At 37.2% G+C, this 16,332-nt stretch overlaps 1 protein-coding gene across 6 annotated transcripts in view; it reads left to right on the forward strand.

The window, feature by feature from the left end:
• The window catches only part of SMARCA2 (SWI/SNF related BAF chromatin remodeling complex subunit ATPase 2), a 120,588-nt gene that overhangs the window by 71,613 nt on the left and 32,643 nt on the right, over positions 1 to 16,332 (forward strand). For all 6 annotated transcript variants that reach the window (XR_014174438.1, XM_081942061.1, XM_081942062.1 and 3 more), the window contains 9 exons: positions 91 to 201; positions 3,678 to 3,920; positions 4,802 to 4,915; positions 6,013 to 6,120; positions 6,782 to 6,868; positions 8,481 to 8,527; positions 10,289 to 10,455; positions 12,508 to 12,671; positions 14,281 to 14,508. Coding sequence is in view for 5 of the 6 variants with exons in the window: in XM_081942061.1 (XP_081798187.1) it covers positions 91 to 201; positions 3,678 to 3,920; positions 4,802 to 4,915; positions 6,013 to 6,120; positions 6,782 to 6,868; positions 8,481 to 8,527; positions 10,289 to 10,455; positions 12,508 to 12,671; positions 14,281 to 14,508 (1,269 nt within the window). In the remaining variant the exon portion in view is untranslated. The remainder of the gene's footprint in view (positions 1 to 90; positions 202 to 3,677; positions 3,921 to 4,801; positions 4,916 to 6,012; positions 6,121 to 6,781; positions 6,869 to 8,480; positions 8,528 to 10,288; positions 10,456 to 12,507; positions 12,672 to 14,280; positions 14,509 to 16,332) is intronic.

Below are 16,332 nucleotides of genomic sequence, written 5' to 3' on the forward strand. Positions count from 1 at the left end.
CTCTGCTGCCCTTCTTTAAAATCCACCTCACAACTATCCTTTTTTAGTGAATAACACCTTGATGCATTTTTTTCTTTTCCTTTTTTTCAGGGTACACCTGCTATGCGCCGATCGCTTGTACCTCAGCTACGTAGCGGGAAATTTAACGTTCTTTTGACTACATATGAATACATCATAAAGGACAAACACATTCTTGCTAAGGTACTATTATATTTGGGGGTTTTCCTGATGGCTAGCTTTTTTCTTTTTCTTTTCTTGGCTTCCTCCACTCTCAGTTAGCAAGAATTATACCAACCCTGAAGGGTCCAGGTACAATATCCATAATCGCTATTGTCTTTAAAAGTTCTGTGTTTTTCTGAATTGCTTTTGCCTTTTCCCATCCCATTCACTGTCTCTATTCCTGCTGAGTCCTTTCAGGATTGCTGGTGAGGGAAAAGATTTTGCTACCTGTGGATCCCATAAATTCCACATCGTCGCTCTTTGTCAAGCAGAATAGCCACCTCCTCATCCCTCTACTGAATCCCATTTACCTGGGAACCCTGCTATTCCATTTTTATCTGCAGCTCTTCTCCAGTTCTTTGTTTCTGAGCGGAGATGAATAGAGTAAAAGGGGGGAAAAGAGAATCAGGCTTTGTTAATGTTTTCCAGATGTGCAAAGATAACAGAGACCAGATTGAAATTTATACCGTTGATTTCATTTATGCATTAAGACACGGTAACAGAATAGACACTAAAACATGGGAGTCCTTTGGAAATTACTTCAGTATTTCCCAGAATTATTTTGTTAAAGTAAAGGTAATTAAATAATGGAATTCACTGTAATTGGTCACATCTCTCTTCACTATCAGTGCACCCCACAAATACAGATATTTCTCAACGTACAAAAGTTCATTTAGTGAAAAGATACGACATCACAGAAAAAAGTGACTTATGACCATTTTTCACGCTTACGATGATTGCTACATCCTCATGGTCACATGATCAGAATTTGAATGCTTGGGAAGTGGTTAATATTTACGACAGTTTTAATGTCCCAGGATCATGTGATTGCCTTTGGCGACCTTCTGACAAGCAAAGTCAATGGGGAAGGCAGCTTCATTTAATAACCATGTTACTCACCTAACGACTGCAGTGATTCATTTAACAAGTCTAGCAAGAAAAGTCATAAAATGAAGCAAAATTCACTTAATAACTATTTCGCTTAGCAACAGAAATTTTGGGCTCAGTTGTGGTCGTAAGTAAAGGGCTACCCATAATCCTCTCTTTGCACTTCCTTCTCTTCATACATTTGCAATGGGGAGAAAATTGAGAGGCTCCCAATCCCCTCAAATCAGTTTTAAAAAACATTTTCTTGCCTGTTCAGTCAGTCAAATTTACTGTGGAAGATGGTAGTGCAGATAAAGGGAGGGCTAAAAAGATTGTCTCGAATTAAATATGTATGTTACTGGACACTTAAAGCGCCTGATAACCATTTTCAAGATTTCTCAGTAAAATATTAAGGGGTATGGTTTCATCCATTCATTGATTCTGTTTCTCACTTCCTTACATTGTTCCTCTCCCCTTGTGAAGTGATAGTAAGAATAAATGGGCCAAGTTTCAGCCTGCTGTTCCAGTTCCAGTTTACTGGGTTGATACTTATTACTGTATTTTTCAGAGTATAAGACGCTTTGAAGTATAAGACGCACCTAGCTTTTGGGGAGGAAAGCAAATCTGCCTCTGCCTCCCAGCAATTTTCCTCCTTGCAACAAACAGCAAACAACACAGTAGATATACAGTGTTTGTGGTGTTACATTTCAGACTATACTTGTACAGATGCTGTTAAAATTGATGTGGCTTTCTGGAAGTATACATTATTCTTTGCTGTTTAAAAGAAAATACATTAGCTTCAGATCAAGCATTTGTTTTAAAAGCTTCTTCATTTTGTTAAGTTGTCTAGAATAATAAAGTAATCTTTAAAAATATCTAATAATTTGAACATCCTATAGCAGTGGTTCTCAACCTTCCCAATGCCGCAACCCTTTAATACAGTTCCTCATGTTGTGGTGACCCCCAACCATAGGAACCAGTGTCTCGGTTCCTAAGACCATCGAAAATATGTGTTTTCCAATGGTCTTAAGCCAGGGGTCTGCAATCTTAAACACTCAAAGAGCCACTTGGGCCTGTTTCCCAGAGAAAACAAAACACCGGGAGCCACAAAACCTGAGTGGGCATGGCCAACTCGATGTTACTCACTCCCACCGAGTCACTTGACTCCCCCCTAGTCACGGCTTCCCAGGTTTTGTGGCTGTTTTCTTTTCTATGGGAAATACACACACACATACACACATTTCTCCCTCTGCCCTTCTCTCTTTCTCCCTCTCTTTCTCCCTCTCTATCTCCCTCTCCCTCCTTCCCTAATCTCTTTATCTGTCTCTCCCTCTCCTCCATCTCTCTCATTCTTCCTCTCCCATCTCTCCCTCCCTCCCTCTCATCTCTTTCTCCCTTCCTCCATTTCTCTCTTTTTCCCTATCTCCTTTCCTCCCACTCTCTCATTTCTCTCCCCATCTTTCTCCCTCCTATCTCTCCCTCCCTCTCCCCAACTCTCCCTTTCTCTCTCTCTCTTTCTCCCTCTGTCTCCCTTCTCTCTCTCTCTCTCTCTCTCTCTCTCTCTCTCTCTCTCTCTGCTGAGGAACAATCATCAGCCATGGTGGAGGCTCCCTTCAAGTGACCTTCCTCCCCCTCTCACAATCCCCTGGCCTTTCTGTGTCATCCCTCCCCCTCACACGAGAGAAGAAGGAGAGGGAGAAAGGAGGAGGGTCACCAGAGCCCCTCCGTTTGCTGCAAAGAGGTAAATTGCTGGGAGGCAGAGGCCAAAGAGTGGTCGGTGGTTGGGCGGGGCTACATGTGTATAAGACGCACCTAAATTTTCACCCTCTTTTAAGGGGAAAAGGTGTGTCTTCCGAAAAATATGGTATATAGTTGAATGCATTAAATTGTATCAATTCACCTTCTGGAATTTTCTTTGAGACATGAACTGCATTTTGTGCTTATATAAAAATGTTTAATTAAGGATTCCGAAGCCAGTATTTTTACTTTCTTTCATTATGAGTTTATATTACTGCACATATCCCTGTGGAATAGCATCCCCTTACAAATTTGTATCCGAGCATTCTTTAGAACCTGTTTTTTTTTCCTCAGGCTTTAGTTAAAGGATTTAATCCTTAAGGGTCAACCTGGTTTAGGATGGTTGGATAGGCTCCTATGAGCTGTAACTAAGATTCTTGTTCCCTTGATTCGTTATTTTTATGGATGTTGCTCATTTTTAATGGAGCTTTTGTTCTTTTAACTTTGTGAAACCTCTCATAGTTCGAGTTGGACAGCCTAGAAATTTACAAATATACGCATAAAATGAAATTATACAATTCAGTTTACATTTTATTGACTATTGTCTATTATATAGGATTATATTAATCCAATATGCCCTTTGAAGGTGGACATTATGACGTATATTATGTGGTACACTTGATGTACTCCAATTTTAGTGGCTGATTGTTAATATTGTGCAAAATATGTACTAATTATGGCATACTTTGAAATGAAGTGTGAGTTTTGAAGGCTTCAGCTGTATTCAATCGTAATGATTTCATAGGTTAGAACCTCAATATAGTTTCCTACCAATTATTTCTGTATGTCCATAGATTCGGTGGAAATACATGATTGTAGATGAAGGTCATCGAATGAAGAACCATCACTGTAAGCTGACTCAGGTGCTAAATACTCATTATGTGGCACCAAGAAGGATTCTCTTGACTGGAACGCCATTGCAGAACAAATTACCTGAACTCTGGGCTCTCCTTAATTTTCTCCTCCCAACAATTTTCAAGAGTTGCAGCACTTTTGAACAATGGTTCAATGCTCCTTTTGCCATGACTGGAGAAAGGGTACTGGGCAATTTATTTAAAAATGCTATAGTAACACGTTATATTAAATGGACAGTCTATTTTATAGCAACTGGTATATATTGACACAGGGAACTTTTTAAATTAATGCACTCGTAATCTTCTAAATTGTATTAGTATATGAGAAGGCTTAAAGAGTTCATTGCATTGAAAAATAATGAAATATGAGGGTGGGGGGGGTGACGGTTTATTCTCTGAACTTGTGGGTTGGTTTCCGAATGTTGCTTTACCAGGCTAGGTCACATCTTCAGCAGAGTTTAGGGGATGTCAGTGTTCTTCTGTTTATAAGGGCTTTGATGTGGGTGAGTCAAGTGTGGATCTTGTAATGGGTTTTGTGATTGGTCAGCCGTGTGTCATCAGTGAGAGTCTTGTGATGGGGAAGCTACATCATGTGAGGATCATTGGGAGATCAAATGCTGTTTGGGAGGGGCGGGGCTTGCATGGGTTGTTTGACGGTCGAGGCTGTCTCTGGTTGGCTGTGCAATTGATTTGGATTCTGAGGAGTTCATAGGCTGGTTGTAGGTCAATGTGTCTGTTGATGGAATTGCGTGTGAAGTGCCAGGCTTCGATGAACTCATGAGCATGATGGGTGGTAGTGTGGCTGACGATTTTTGTGTTGCTCCAATCGAACTGTGTTGTTTGGTGTCGGTGTGGATAGAGATTAAGGATTTGGGGATCGTGGCATTTGACTGCCAGCCGGTATTTGTGGATCCTGGTTTTTAATTGACGTGATGTTTGTCCCACGTAGAATTGGTTGCAATGGTTACAGTTGATTTTGTTGTACTATTGCAAATAATGAAATATGTAAGTGCTGTTTTTAAAGTGCTTTTTTTCTCTTTCCTCTTCTTAATCTTTTCATTTAGGTGGATTTAAATGAGGAGGAAACTATTCTGATTATTCGACGTCTCCATAAAGTGCTAAGACCTTTCTTGTTAAGAAGGTTGAAGAAAGAGGTTGAATCTCAGTTACCAGAAAAGGTTTGTTAAGGGGAAGCTCTGTTGAATTATCTATAGTAATAAAGCCAGGTGCCATATGATGCAAAATACCTCTGTCACAACTTATTCCACTCTGCCTGAAATTTCAGAAGATTGAGTTTGGTTGTATATCTTGCTTTATCTAACTATAAGTAATATCAGTAATATAAAATAGGAAATAATTTAGAGCTATATCCATCCATTTAAAAACAATATAGATGGTTCCTTGGTTAACAACAACAACTTGTTCAGTCACCATTTGAATTTATGAGGCTGCTGAATGAGGGGACTTAAAGCGGGTCCTCAAAAGTTGCAGCAAAATCAATGTGATGTCACTCCTAAGGATCACATGGCAATTATTTTACTGTTCTGCTATTGGTGATGGAATTCGTGGTCCCAATTCCTGTCATTAAAGGAGGACTATTTTTGAGTTCTTTGCTAGTTCAATTTATCATGTCAGTGCCTTCGTGTGCATGTGATTATGTATGTCTTTAGTGTATTATTACACATTTTCTATCAAACTTTCCTGCCGCCCTTTTAGCTGTGATCCATAACATAGTACTATTGATTATAATAATCTCAATCTTCCCAACATCAGCAATCACTATTCCATTGACTATATAGAAAATAATATACATTTTTAATAAAATATAAATAATTAACCTTTGGAATAAATAAGAGCAAAACAGGTAGGATAGATCAAGAGATATGTTTGTGATGTAGCAAGAGAATTAAGCTTTTCTGTATTATTCCCCCCCTCCCCCTGAAGTCAGTTGTTGAGAACCAGCATGATCTAGTTTTGCTAGCATTCTTATTTATAACTTTGAATAGGTTGTTTTGTAAATCCTTACTTAATCCTTAATTTTTTATATTAAATAGCGCAGAGATTTTAATACAGGGCTGTCAAACTCACGGGCCAGATGCGTTACACATTGGCCACTCCCACCCCTGGTTTGGCAAAGGGGAAAAAGTCACGATGTGTCACTTGACAATACCGCGACAATGCGAGTTTTACACGCCTGTTTGAATACATTTTTAAATTTATTAAAAAGTTTTGAAAAAGTTGCATTCTTTAATATTTATTGTCTTTTTTTTACAAGGTTGAATACGTGATAAAGTGTGATATGTCAGCCCTGCAGAAGATTCTGTATCGCCACATGCAAGCCAAGGGAATCCTTCTTACTGATGGCTCAGAGAAAGACAAGAAGGTGAGAAGACTCTTGGCATGTCTTTTGTTCTAGAAAAGACTCGTCTTTTCTAGAACAAAACTCCCCTATACAAAAAACAGTAATTCTAACAAATAAATGATTTGAGCCTTCTTGAGTATAACTAGCAAAAAAAAAACCTTACTAAAATAAAAGGTAGAATTCATTATATATGAGACCTAAATTGTTGCAAACAAATGGTGGATTAAACACAGAAATGGAGGGAATCTGTAATGCTTTAAACTGAGGGCAATCAGCACTGTGAATAGATGAGTTACTAAAGGTACTTTAGAATTTGAATTAAAAAATGCCAAGCCTAAGTAGTGTCTGAAAAATACATTTTAGAATGTATTCCAAAACAGCCATGGGATTTTGGATGAAGACAAAGCTGCTTTAAAAGAGTCATTAAAAGCAGCGGACTGCTGCTGTCACAAATACAGCATCTGTAAAATTCACCAATTTGGGAATGTCACAGAATTATGTTGAGTGTTCCATTACTAAAATTTTGTTACAAAGCACCTCTTTCAAAGGCTCTAGGTAATACATTAGAATAAGCATATACTATACTGTGAATATAGTAATATGGTAAATATGTTATATATTAAGTGAACAATGGTTTTTCAGATTTTATTAATTCATAACTACCTTTGTGTCACTTCCTCAGGGAAAAGGTGGAGCCAAAACACTCATGAATACCATCATGCAGCTGAGAAAAATATGCAATCACCCATATATGTTCCAACATATTGAGGTAAATTAATCTTATCATTTCATTCTAGAAAGTTGTTATTCTCCCTTCATTTTTCTATTCTTTCAGTGAGATCTTTTGATAACAGTTTCAACATAGATCAACTAAATGTTGGAATTTCTGAATTACTTGACATCAGAAAGTTTGTTTTTGATGATGAGTAATTAAATTACCTGCCTATCATCAAATGACTGACTTTTTCATATAGTCAAGAGAGTTTTGTCATCCTGACTGACATGAAATATTTTACACCTTTTTAAAATCACACTACTATGAAAATACCTCCATTGTGTTTGCAAATTCCACTGAGCAAGAGTTGCTGGCTTATCCTAACTTACTGCTGGTGAGTTGCTGGTTGGATTTGTTCCTTTCCTTTACTTTACTTTATTTAGAATTTATAGACCGCCCCCTCTCCCCGAGGGGACTCGGGGCGGTGTACAGACAAAAGCTAAAAACCGTATATACAATAACCAAGTTAAATACCCCTTTTTAAAAAACAAATTAAATATAGAGTCTGTGCTTTGCACAGAGGTATATAATGAACGAGTAATTGCAAATGGGACTTCTGCTTTCCTTCTTGCTTCCCTGAGAGCTAGGATGTGTAATTCAATATGTTTTGATTTATTCCAGTTTTGAACCTTGATTCATTTGGGAGTAAGGAACTGGAAATCAAGGTCCAGTTATCAAACACAACTTGACATCTAACCAACAAAGAGCAGAAGTGAACAATCTGCATGTCCCCACACATTCACTTGCAGCAATACAAGACAACCCAGCAATTGTAACTTAAAGTTGTATTAGCACAATCATTATAGTAGTTGGCAGCCATGGAAGTAGAAGTTATAAACAAATAATTGTAAATAAATGCATAGCCAAGCAAATGCATGTCCAGTTATGAGTCATTAATTTTCTTTGAATCATACACTTAATGTATAGGTTATAAAATTGTTCATAGATTACCAAGAAAATGGTTAATTGCAATCATTTAATTAATTACAGAACTGAAAAAGCTTCTTGGATGAGAAATGAAAGGTTTTCAAGGGAAAGCAAAGAAAGTCCAGTTGCCTCTTGAAAAAGCACCTTTGGGCATTTAATCAGTTAGTTGCCCGTTATTTATTTAACTCATCACTTTAATGATTGCATATAGCTTGCCAGCTAATTTATGTAACTTAAGTATGCCTTTACACTTTTAAGAAAAATATAACTTCTGAAATCCATTCTTTTAAATAACATTAGAAATAGAAAACTAAATTTATGCATGTTAAGTGGTTCGTTTCTAAAGCTAAGCAAAGAATTCAAATGGTATTTCCCAATGTGAGAAATAAGTACAAGTACTCAGTTCAGTTCAGAAGCTGAGTTGTTGTTGTTGTTTTTTGCAGCTGCTGCTGCTGCTTTATAAGTTGATTCCCTGTGTGTTTATGTACTTCCCTTTGATTTACTGTCCATGTTTTTTGTTGGGTATGAAAGTGGAAGCCTCGCACAGGATGTGAATGTTTCTATTATTGGAAAAGATGTTTTGTACATGGTCCTATGCATTGTAAAGCATTTCTTCTGATGGATTTTACGGAATGTTTAATACAGAAAAGCTAAATAACTCACTGTTATCATTTTGCAGGAATCCTTTGCTGAACATTTGGGTTATTCCAGTGGTGTTATCAATGGGTAATTTTTTTTCCACTTATTTATGGCCAATAGATGGGATTATTTCAAATTAAAACATAAACCATTCAGAAAATACGTTGGCATAAAAAATTAGAATAAGACATGATTTAGGCACCAAGTTAATATTATATTGATAAAAGAAATTGAACTGCTGAGAGTTGTTTAAGATGGGCAGCCATGTAAATCTTTAAATAAATAAATGAATAAAGTAAATAAAATTAATAATACCAAAAGAAGCATATATATTAGAAAAAGTTATGTTAGGAGACAAAAGTGAAATGCAAATCAGCTTAAAGGAAAACAAGTTATAGAACTCTTAGCCAATTAAATATTTAGAAACAATAGTAATAGCAACAAAGTATCTCTTCTGGAGATACTGGGTGATTTATCAGTTAAGTGGAGGAAAATCTCAACTTTGCATTACTGCACATTAGATCCCTATTATATTTCTTTAGTTTCCAATGGAGACATACTGTATGTTTCACACTTTCCCCTGAAAGTAAAGGAAACTTTAAGGCACTGATTGACTGTTTCTGATTTTAAACATTCAAAACTGTTTACAGCAAGTAACACAACAAATTAAAAAACATAAAAATAAAATAATACAATTAAAATTAATAGAAGCTTAAAACCAGAATCAAAAAAATCAAATTCATATTTCAAAGCTGGATGAAAGAGATGGATTTTCACTCATTTCCTAAATTGTGAGACATGTAGGGAGTCAAACCTACACCCTGGGGACTACATTCCATAGTCTAGGGTTCACATTGGAAATTCCCTCTCCCACATGCTAGATAGCGCTTGTAGCTATGAAATATTTTCAGAAGGTTTTGTTCTGCTGACCTATGCAGATTCACAGCAGGACGAATGGTCCTTCAGTTAATTATGGGTATGTTTACTCAGAAATACATCATTTCGGTAAAGTGAGATTAACTGCAGAGTACAAGGTTAAATTAGGTTGTCATGTCACACTCAAATTACACAAAGAAAATGGCCTTTTTTATATCTACAAATTTTAGGGAAAAAAGAAATAACGTATTGTGTGTAAAGCGTGAACATAGAGAGTCAAATATGTCCTCAGAAAAATCCAATCTACCAAAAGGTAATAGTTGAAGAGGTTGAAGAAACACTTCAGTTCTGAACACTTAGAAAGTCTGTGGATAACAAACAAAACAGAAATTTCCATTCCTTCTATTTGTACTGAATACTGAAGTATTTCAATATTGAAATTCTGAAGTTTTTCTGTTAGAAGCCCCAGACCAACTAGGTGAAAAAGACTTTCAGACAAACATATGATTTATGGATTGAAAGTTTGGAAAGGGTAGCTTAGGAAAATGAAATTTTGATGTAACCTGAGAAGAGAGAGAGAATAAAGTATAAATGTATTTATAATTGCTGTCAAGGAGATTGAAGTGTGCTTCTTTATAATCTTTATTTTACTTTTATGTCACTTTACTATTTTCTTTTCTCATCATTCATTATTTTTCTTTATTCTATTTTATTTTATAGATTTTATTTTGTTAAAACATTGTTAATAAAATCTATATATTAAAAAGATTATTTCCAGACATAAGGTATCCTTCCTTCTAAAACTAGTCCTCCCTTCCTTCCTCCTTCCTTCCTTCGTTCCTCCCTCCTGGACAGTATTAGTCTGCTTTTTCTTTTTCTGGATTTTGGGTTTAATTTTGGAAGATAGATTAGTGAGAGTTAATAAAGACCTACACAAATAAAAGTAATTTTTGTGTGATTTTTTTGTCACAGAGCTGAGCTTTATCGGGCTTCTGGGAAGTTTGAACTACTTGATCGAATTCTACCAAAGTTGCGAGCCACTAATCATCGCGTGCTTCTTTTCTGTCAAATGACATCCCTTATGACTATTATGGAAGATTACTTTGCCTTTCGAAACTTTGCTTACTTGCGGCTTGATGGTAATGTCCATGATGAATCTAGAGTTCATTTATTTTAAAGATTATAAAAGGAATACGTCTCAATTAATATGCTGTTTATAAACTAAGGTCTATTTTGTATTATTGTAACAGAAGCTCTAAATTTTGGCCGTTAAAGCCATGTCTACAATTTTTTACTTTTATTACTTATTGCTATTTTCATTCAGTGATTGAGAACATTCTTTATGTGCTGGCACACTATTATTACAGCAAAACAGACCTGTCAGCTTCTGAAATGGTGTTTCAGCTTGTTAGCTTCCTATAAATGATATTGAGATACTTTACAGAGATCTTACAATCAAGACTAAGGTCACAAATGCTTCAAATATCATGTTCCTTTCATCCTTTCATTAGTTTAAGGCTGTCTTTCAAAATAACGTGGCAGAAATCTAGAAATTCCGCTGAAGTTGTTACCTTCATTTCTCCATTTCTCTAAAAGACTGTATTGTCAAGTTAAAATATCCTTGATATTTCTGATCCATCTTGGATTCTTCTTAGTCATTAATATTGATTAACATTTACTTCCATCTTAGGAGGTGATATTCTTAACTAAATAAAGGATTGAGGGGAGAAGTTTATTAAAAGGTTTAAAGTTAATGGCACAAACTACAATATATCTCTACAGATCTTCCATGGCAGAAGAGATTATGTTTATGATTATATGATATGTGTACTGTTCAATTAAATACTCTCCCTCTATTTGGTCACTGGCTGAAAGTGAATGTTTTTTTCAAGAAAAAAACGTATTTTCAAGAAGTATGCTTAGCAAAACAAAACTGTTAGAAAAATATAAATTAACTCTTCCCTAAAAGTGAGTTAGATAAACTGCCTTTGGCATCGGTGGTAGCGGGATTATTGTACAGGAGGATTCTATCAAGTCAGCTCTTTCAGGAAAGATGTGAACTGCAAAAGCAATCTTGTCCTCCTAGCCCGTTACCTGACCCATTTGAGTCATTCCTGATTATAGACACTTGTGGGGAAGGGGAACAGCTGCTCCTGCCGTGTGGTTATTCTTCAGGACAATCAGAATTTGCGTAAATAATAAGGTTTACTTGAAATCATTTGGATTTGCTTCAGATAGATGTTCCACTTTCTTATGAGCAGAACATCTATGAGTAACTTGCCTCTGCTTACTATGCGAACAACTATAAAAAATATTGTGATCCACTTTAATGTTGTTTTCCAAACTATAACAGAGGTGACATAGAAATGGCTGAAAGTGAGTATGTAAATGATTAAGCCACTTTTGAGAACTTGTTCTTGGGTGGTGTTATCAATAATCAAAACATGAATATTACTTAGAGCAATGGAACAGCTTGCCTTCAGAAGTTGTGGGAACTTCAACACTGGAAGTTTTCAAGAAGACACTGGACTGCCATCTGTCAGAGATGGTGTATGATCTTCTGCCTGGGTTTAGACTAGATGACCTACAACTCTGTTAATCTGTTAAAATAATCCAAGAATCAGCAAAGCACCATCCATACTGCTGTCTCCTCCTCCTCCTTTTCCTCTAAAGAACACACTAAAATAGGTTAGAGTGAGAAAGTGACTGGTCCAAAGTCATCAAAGTTTTTAAGGCTGAAAGTAGATTGGACCCTGGCCCTCCTCATCCCCCAGGCCAACATTTTAACCACTACTTCAGATTGGCTCTCAAACATGATGGCTTAGAAATGAACTTCGCTGATTTTATCTTCATGTAATTAGTTAACAAATTTATTAGCGTCAGCTTCTTCACCAAGAACAATTGTAATTCTTCAGTTAAGATGCCAACAATCTTAAAAATAATTGTTCCTGAAGCTTTATCCAAGCAAAGCATAAGAAGAGAACTACTGTTTATTACATTCAAATCATTTATATTCTCGCCTGCAAATTCATTCTGTATTGCAGATAAAGGGAAGTGAGTCCCCAGTATAACTAAATCCTAGGATCAATATTGCAGATGTTTGAAAGTCTGGATAATGAGCAGATATTTGCAGGCTAGGAATTCCTGATTTCTTCTTTATTTACACTGTTTTTTTTTGTCTGTGTTTTTAGGAACAACAAAGTCAGAAGATCGAGCAACTCTGCTGAAGAAATTCAATGAGCCCAATTCCCAATACTTTATTTTTCTGCTGAGCACAAGAGCAGGAGGTCTGGGTTTGAACCTTCAGGCAGCTGATACTGTGATAATTTTTGACAGTGATTGGAATCCTCACCAGGTAATTTACGATTCATTGTTCTTCTGTGTTGTTTTAAATCATTAGTAATAAATAAAGCTTTCTGTGAATAGTAATGTGTTAGAGTACATCAAAGATGTTGAGTCATTTCCCACCAATTTTCCTGGATTTATCCCCTTTTTTTCTCTCTTTCCAACTACTGTCAATTTAGCTGCAGATTGTGAAAGAAAATTTACTAGGGTTCCCACCATTTAGGATACACCATTTGTAGGGGCTCCATGGTAAAAGCTTTCTCAGTGATGGCTTATCTCCTCTGGAACAGCCTATACTCAAATAGATGGACCACTCCCACCATATTACATCTTTGAAGAGCTGTGGAAGACTGAATATTGGTTATTTAGACTACAGGTAGCGCCCAATTTAAGACCATTTTGTAGTTATGATTGAATTCTGACTGTCCCAGTCCATCTGCAGTCACATGATCGCAATTTAGGTGCTTGGCAACCGGCTCACACGATTGCTTGCAGTGCCATGTGATCTTGTGTCCGCCATTTCCCTGCCAGCTTCTCCAAAAGTCAACTCTTGCTCTGCCTCCCTCACAGCCTTGCCACTCACGCAGCCTCCTATTATGCACTTCTAAACAGTCTACCGAGGCATCAAAGTTGTCATAGATTTTTAGTTTTAAAATGCTTATTTAAAAATATCTTAATTTTTCATATTTGTTTATTTTATTTAGTTAATAAATAGTTTTTACTGAAATCCCTGAAAGCGCTATGCAAATTACAATAGTAATGTAAACTATTGTGCAGTGCTGTATAAACAGGGATATATTTAATGGATCAAAATTAGTGAGAAAGAATGAGCTAAATGTTTACATTTTTATTAATGTTATACTGTGTAGGGACAGTAACATGTAACATCAAATTTTCTCAAACTGGTGCGAAAGCAGAAGATTCTGATAGCAAGGAATATGTATGTATGTATGTATGTATGTATGTATGTATGTATGTATGTGTGTTACAACCCCTGGTATGCCCAAATATGGGAGGGAGCTCACTACTCCCTCTTTCTGTCATTCAGCTCATCACAGAAGACCATCCAGGCAGAAAACCATATTTTTATTTTTAATGTTGCCTTTTTATATTTGTGTTGTATTTGTGCTGATAAGCCTTTATTTATTTATCAGCACAAATACAACACACACACACATACACACATATATATCCATGAATAATAGTTGAGGTATCTTTTTTGAGGTGAATAATATAATGTAGATGAGCTCTAAAATACATCAGTGATCAATTTGATATATTAACCATAAATAAATTAATTTGAATTAAAATTGAAGAACAAGTGGAAACCAGTTATGATAGAAGAACATTCAAGCAACTATCACAATCTGATTGTGTGATTTATGCTGGCAGTTGGGAGATGTTGGATAACAAGAAACTCATCTTTCTTTAAATCATTGTATTATGGATCCAAGAATTCATTCATTGGAACTTTGAAGAGCTTCATGTATAAGAAGGTCTAGATTAAGGAATATTGATTATAGTCTATAGTGCTTTTCTGAATGTAAAATGTTGAGGATGATATTTTTCCTTGCCCAATTACTCCAATATTAGAAGTATACTACACGTATTTTTTACAGGACTTGCAGGCACAAGACAGAGCTCATCGAATCGGGCAGCAGAATGAAGTTCGAGTCTTACGATTGTGCACAGTGAACAGTGTCGAGGAGAAGATCTTGGCAGCTGCTAAGTATAAACTGAATGTGGATCAGAAGGTTATTCAGGCTGGCATGTTTGACCAAAAATCTTCAAGCCACGAACGAAGAGCTTTTCTCCAAGCCATATTGGAACATGAAGAAGAAAATGAGGTATTATGCAAAAATCTCTATTAAAAATAGATGTGCATTTCATTCTTACTCTTCCTAATTCCAGTTTCCCTACACTTATTCACTTAGTTCCTGATTCATGCTCTAGTTCAGGGGTGTCAACCTCTCATCCCACGGGCTGGATGCAGCACGCGCTGGCCACGCCCAGTTTAGCGAAGGGGTGGGGGAATCTCAATGTCACATGATGATGCCGACCCAAGTTTGACATCCTGCTCTAGTTCATAAGAACATTGAACTATGTCAAGGAACATCCCTGACCATCAATCTTAGCCAGATCTGAAGAAGCACAATTAGTTCCACCAGAAGTGGAAAAGAAGTGAGGCTTTACCAACAGAAACAGAAGAGGTAAAGTCTGAACTGGCAGAAGCCCCAAACCCAGTGGTGGGATTCAAATAATTTACAACTGGTCTCTGCCCTAATGATTTCGTCAACAACTAGCTTACCAAACTGCTCAGAAACTTAACAAGTGGTGTGAACTGGCTGAATCACACCACTGCTCAGACCCCCCATAAACCCAGCAGTGGCTGTTGCTCTGCTTGCTACTCTCAGAGGAAGGAAATTTGAGGCTTGTCAAGTGATGCAGTTGCCCTTAAGCCTTGCTACTAATCCAAGCTTGTAGAAGGAGCTGTAGAAAGTAACCAAGCCTGCTGGGAATTGTTCAGCAATTGTTAAGCGCTACAAGTTGAACTGTAACTTGTGGAAAAGGGACCAGGCCATCCTGCAAGGTTTCCTTTCATTCTCCTTAAAACCTTCTAGCAAGGCTTCGTCGTTAAGAAACTGAATAATAAATGTCTTTTGATTAAACAGAAGGCATTATCAAATTTTAAATGTTTTTAATCAAAGGATTCAGGGTATTAAAATAAAAGAAAATAAACAGGATATTCTGATAGACTGATTCTATCTCATCAGAGCTGGTATTCTACCAGTTCAAATTAGTTTTCCTGAACCGGTAGCGGAAATCGCTGGTGGACCCGCCCACCCGCCCTGGCTCTATTTTGTCCTATTTAGAGACATTTTTTGAGGAATGTGCTGGGTGCATGCATGGATGCGTGCATGTACGTTTGCGAACCTGTAGGGAAGGTAAGTGAAAATCACCCCTGTGTCTCATGATACATCATCCTTCTATGTGTCCTTGGTGTGGGATCTTCCTTCTTGGGAGATAAATTGAGCTTCCCAAGAGCCGTGATGGTGAACCTATGGCATGTGTGCCACAGGTGGCACGCAGAGCCCCCTCTGTGGGCACGTGAGCCGTTGCCCAGCTCAGCTCCACCACGGATGCACATGTGCCTCCAGCCGGCCAGCTGATTTTCAGATCTCTGCAATGCATTCGGGAGACACGTACGCATGCGCAGGAGGGGGGGAGCAGCACCCTGGTTTTGGTTCCAGGAGGTTTCAGGGAGGCCTGCTAGGCCCAAAATGGGCCGCGGGGGTGTTGTGTGCGCATACATGGGATGGTCAAAATACGGTTGTGCACGCAGGGGGTGGGGCACGCGGGAGGGTGTCATACACACATTGCATTATGGGTTTGGGCACACTTCCGGCACGTGAGGACTAAAAGATTAGCCATCACTGCCCTAGAGCATACAAAATGGTGATAAAAGAAAATCACAGAACATCTGTTGTTAATACTGCTGTTCAGAAAGATCTATGATTTAAAGGATCAGATTCAGCATCCAGGTTTCTGGATATATATTGTATTATTTTGTACTAAACAGTTCAGAAGTTGGATATTTAGTATTTCGCTAGAGCTGCAATAACCATACTGCAAGTATCTGGATGAACACTAGAAGGTAGCAAAATATTAAA

This window comes from Natrix helvetica (assembly GCF_964273705.1).
Source record: "Natrix helvetica genome assembly, chromosome: 2".
NCBI classification, from domain to species: Eukaryota; Metazoa; Chordata; class Lepidosauria; order Squamata; family Natricidae; genus Natrix; species Natrix helvetica.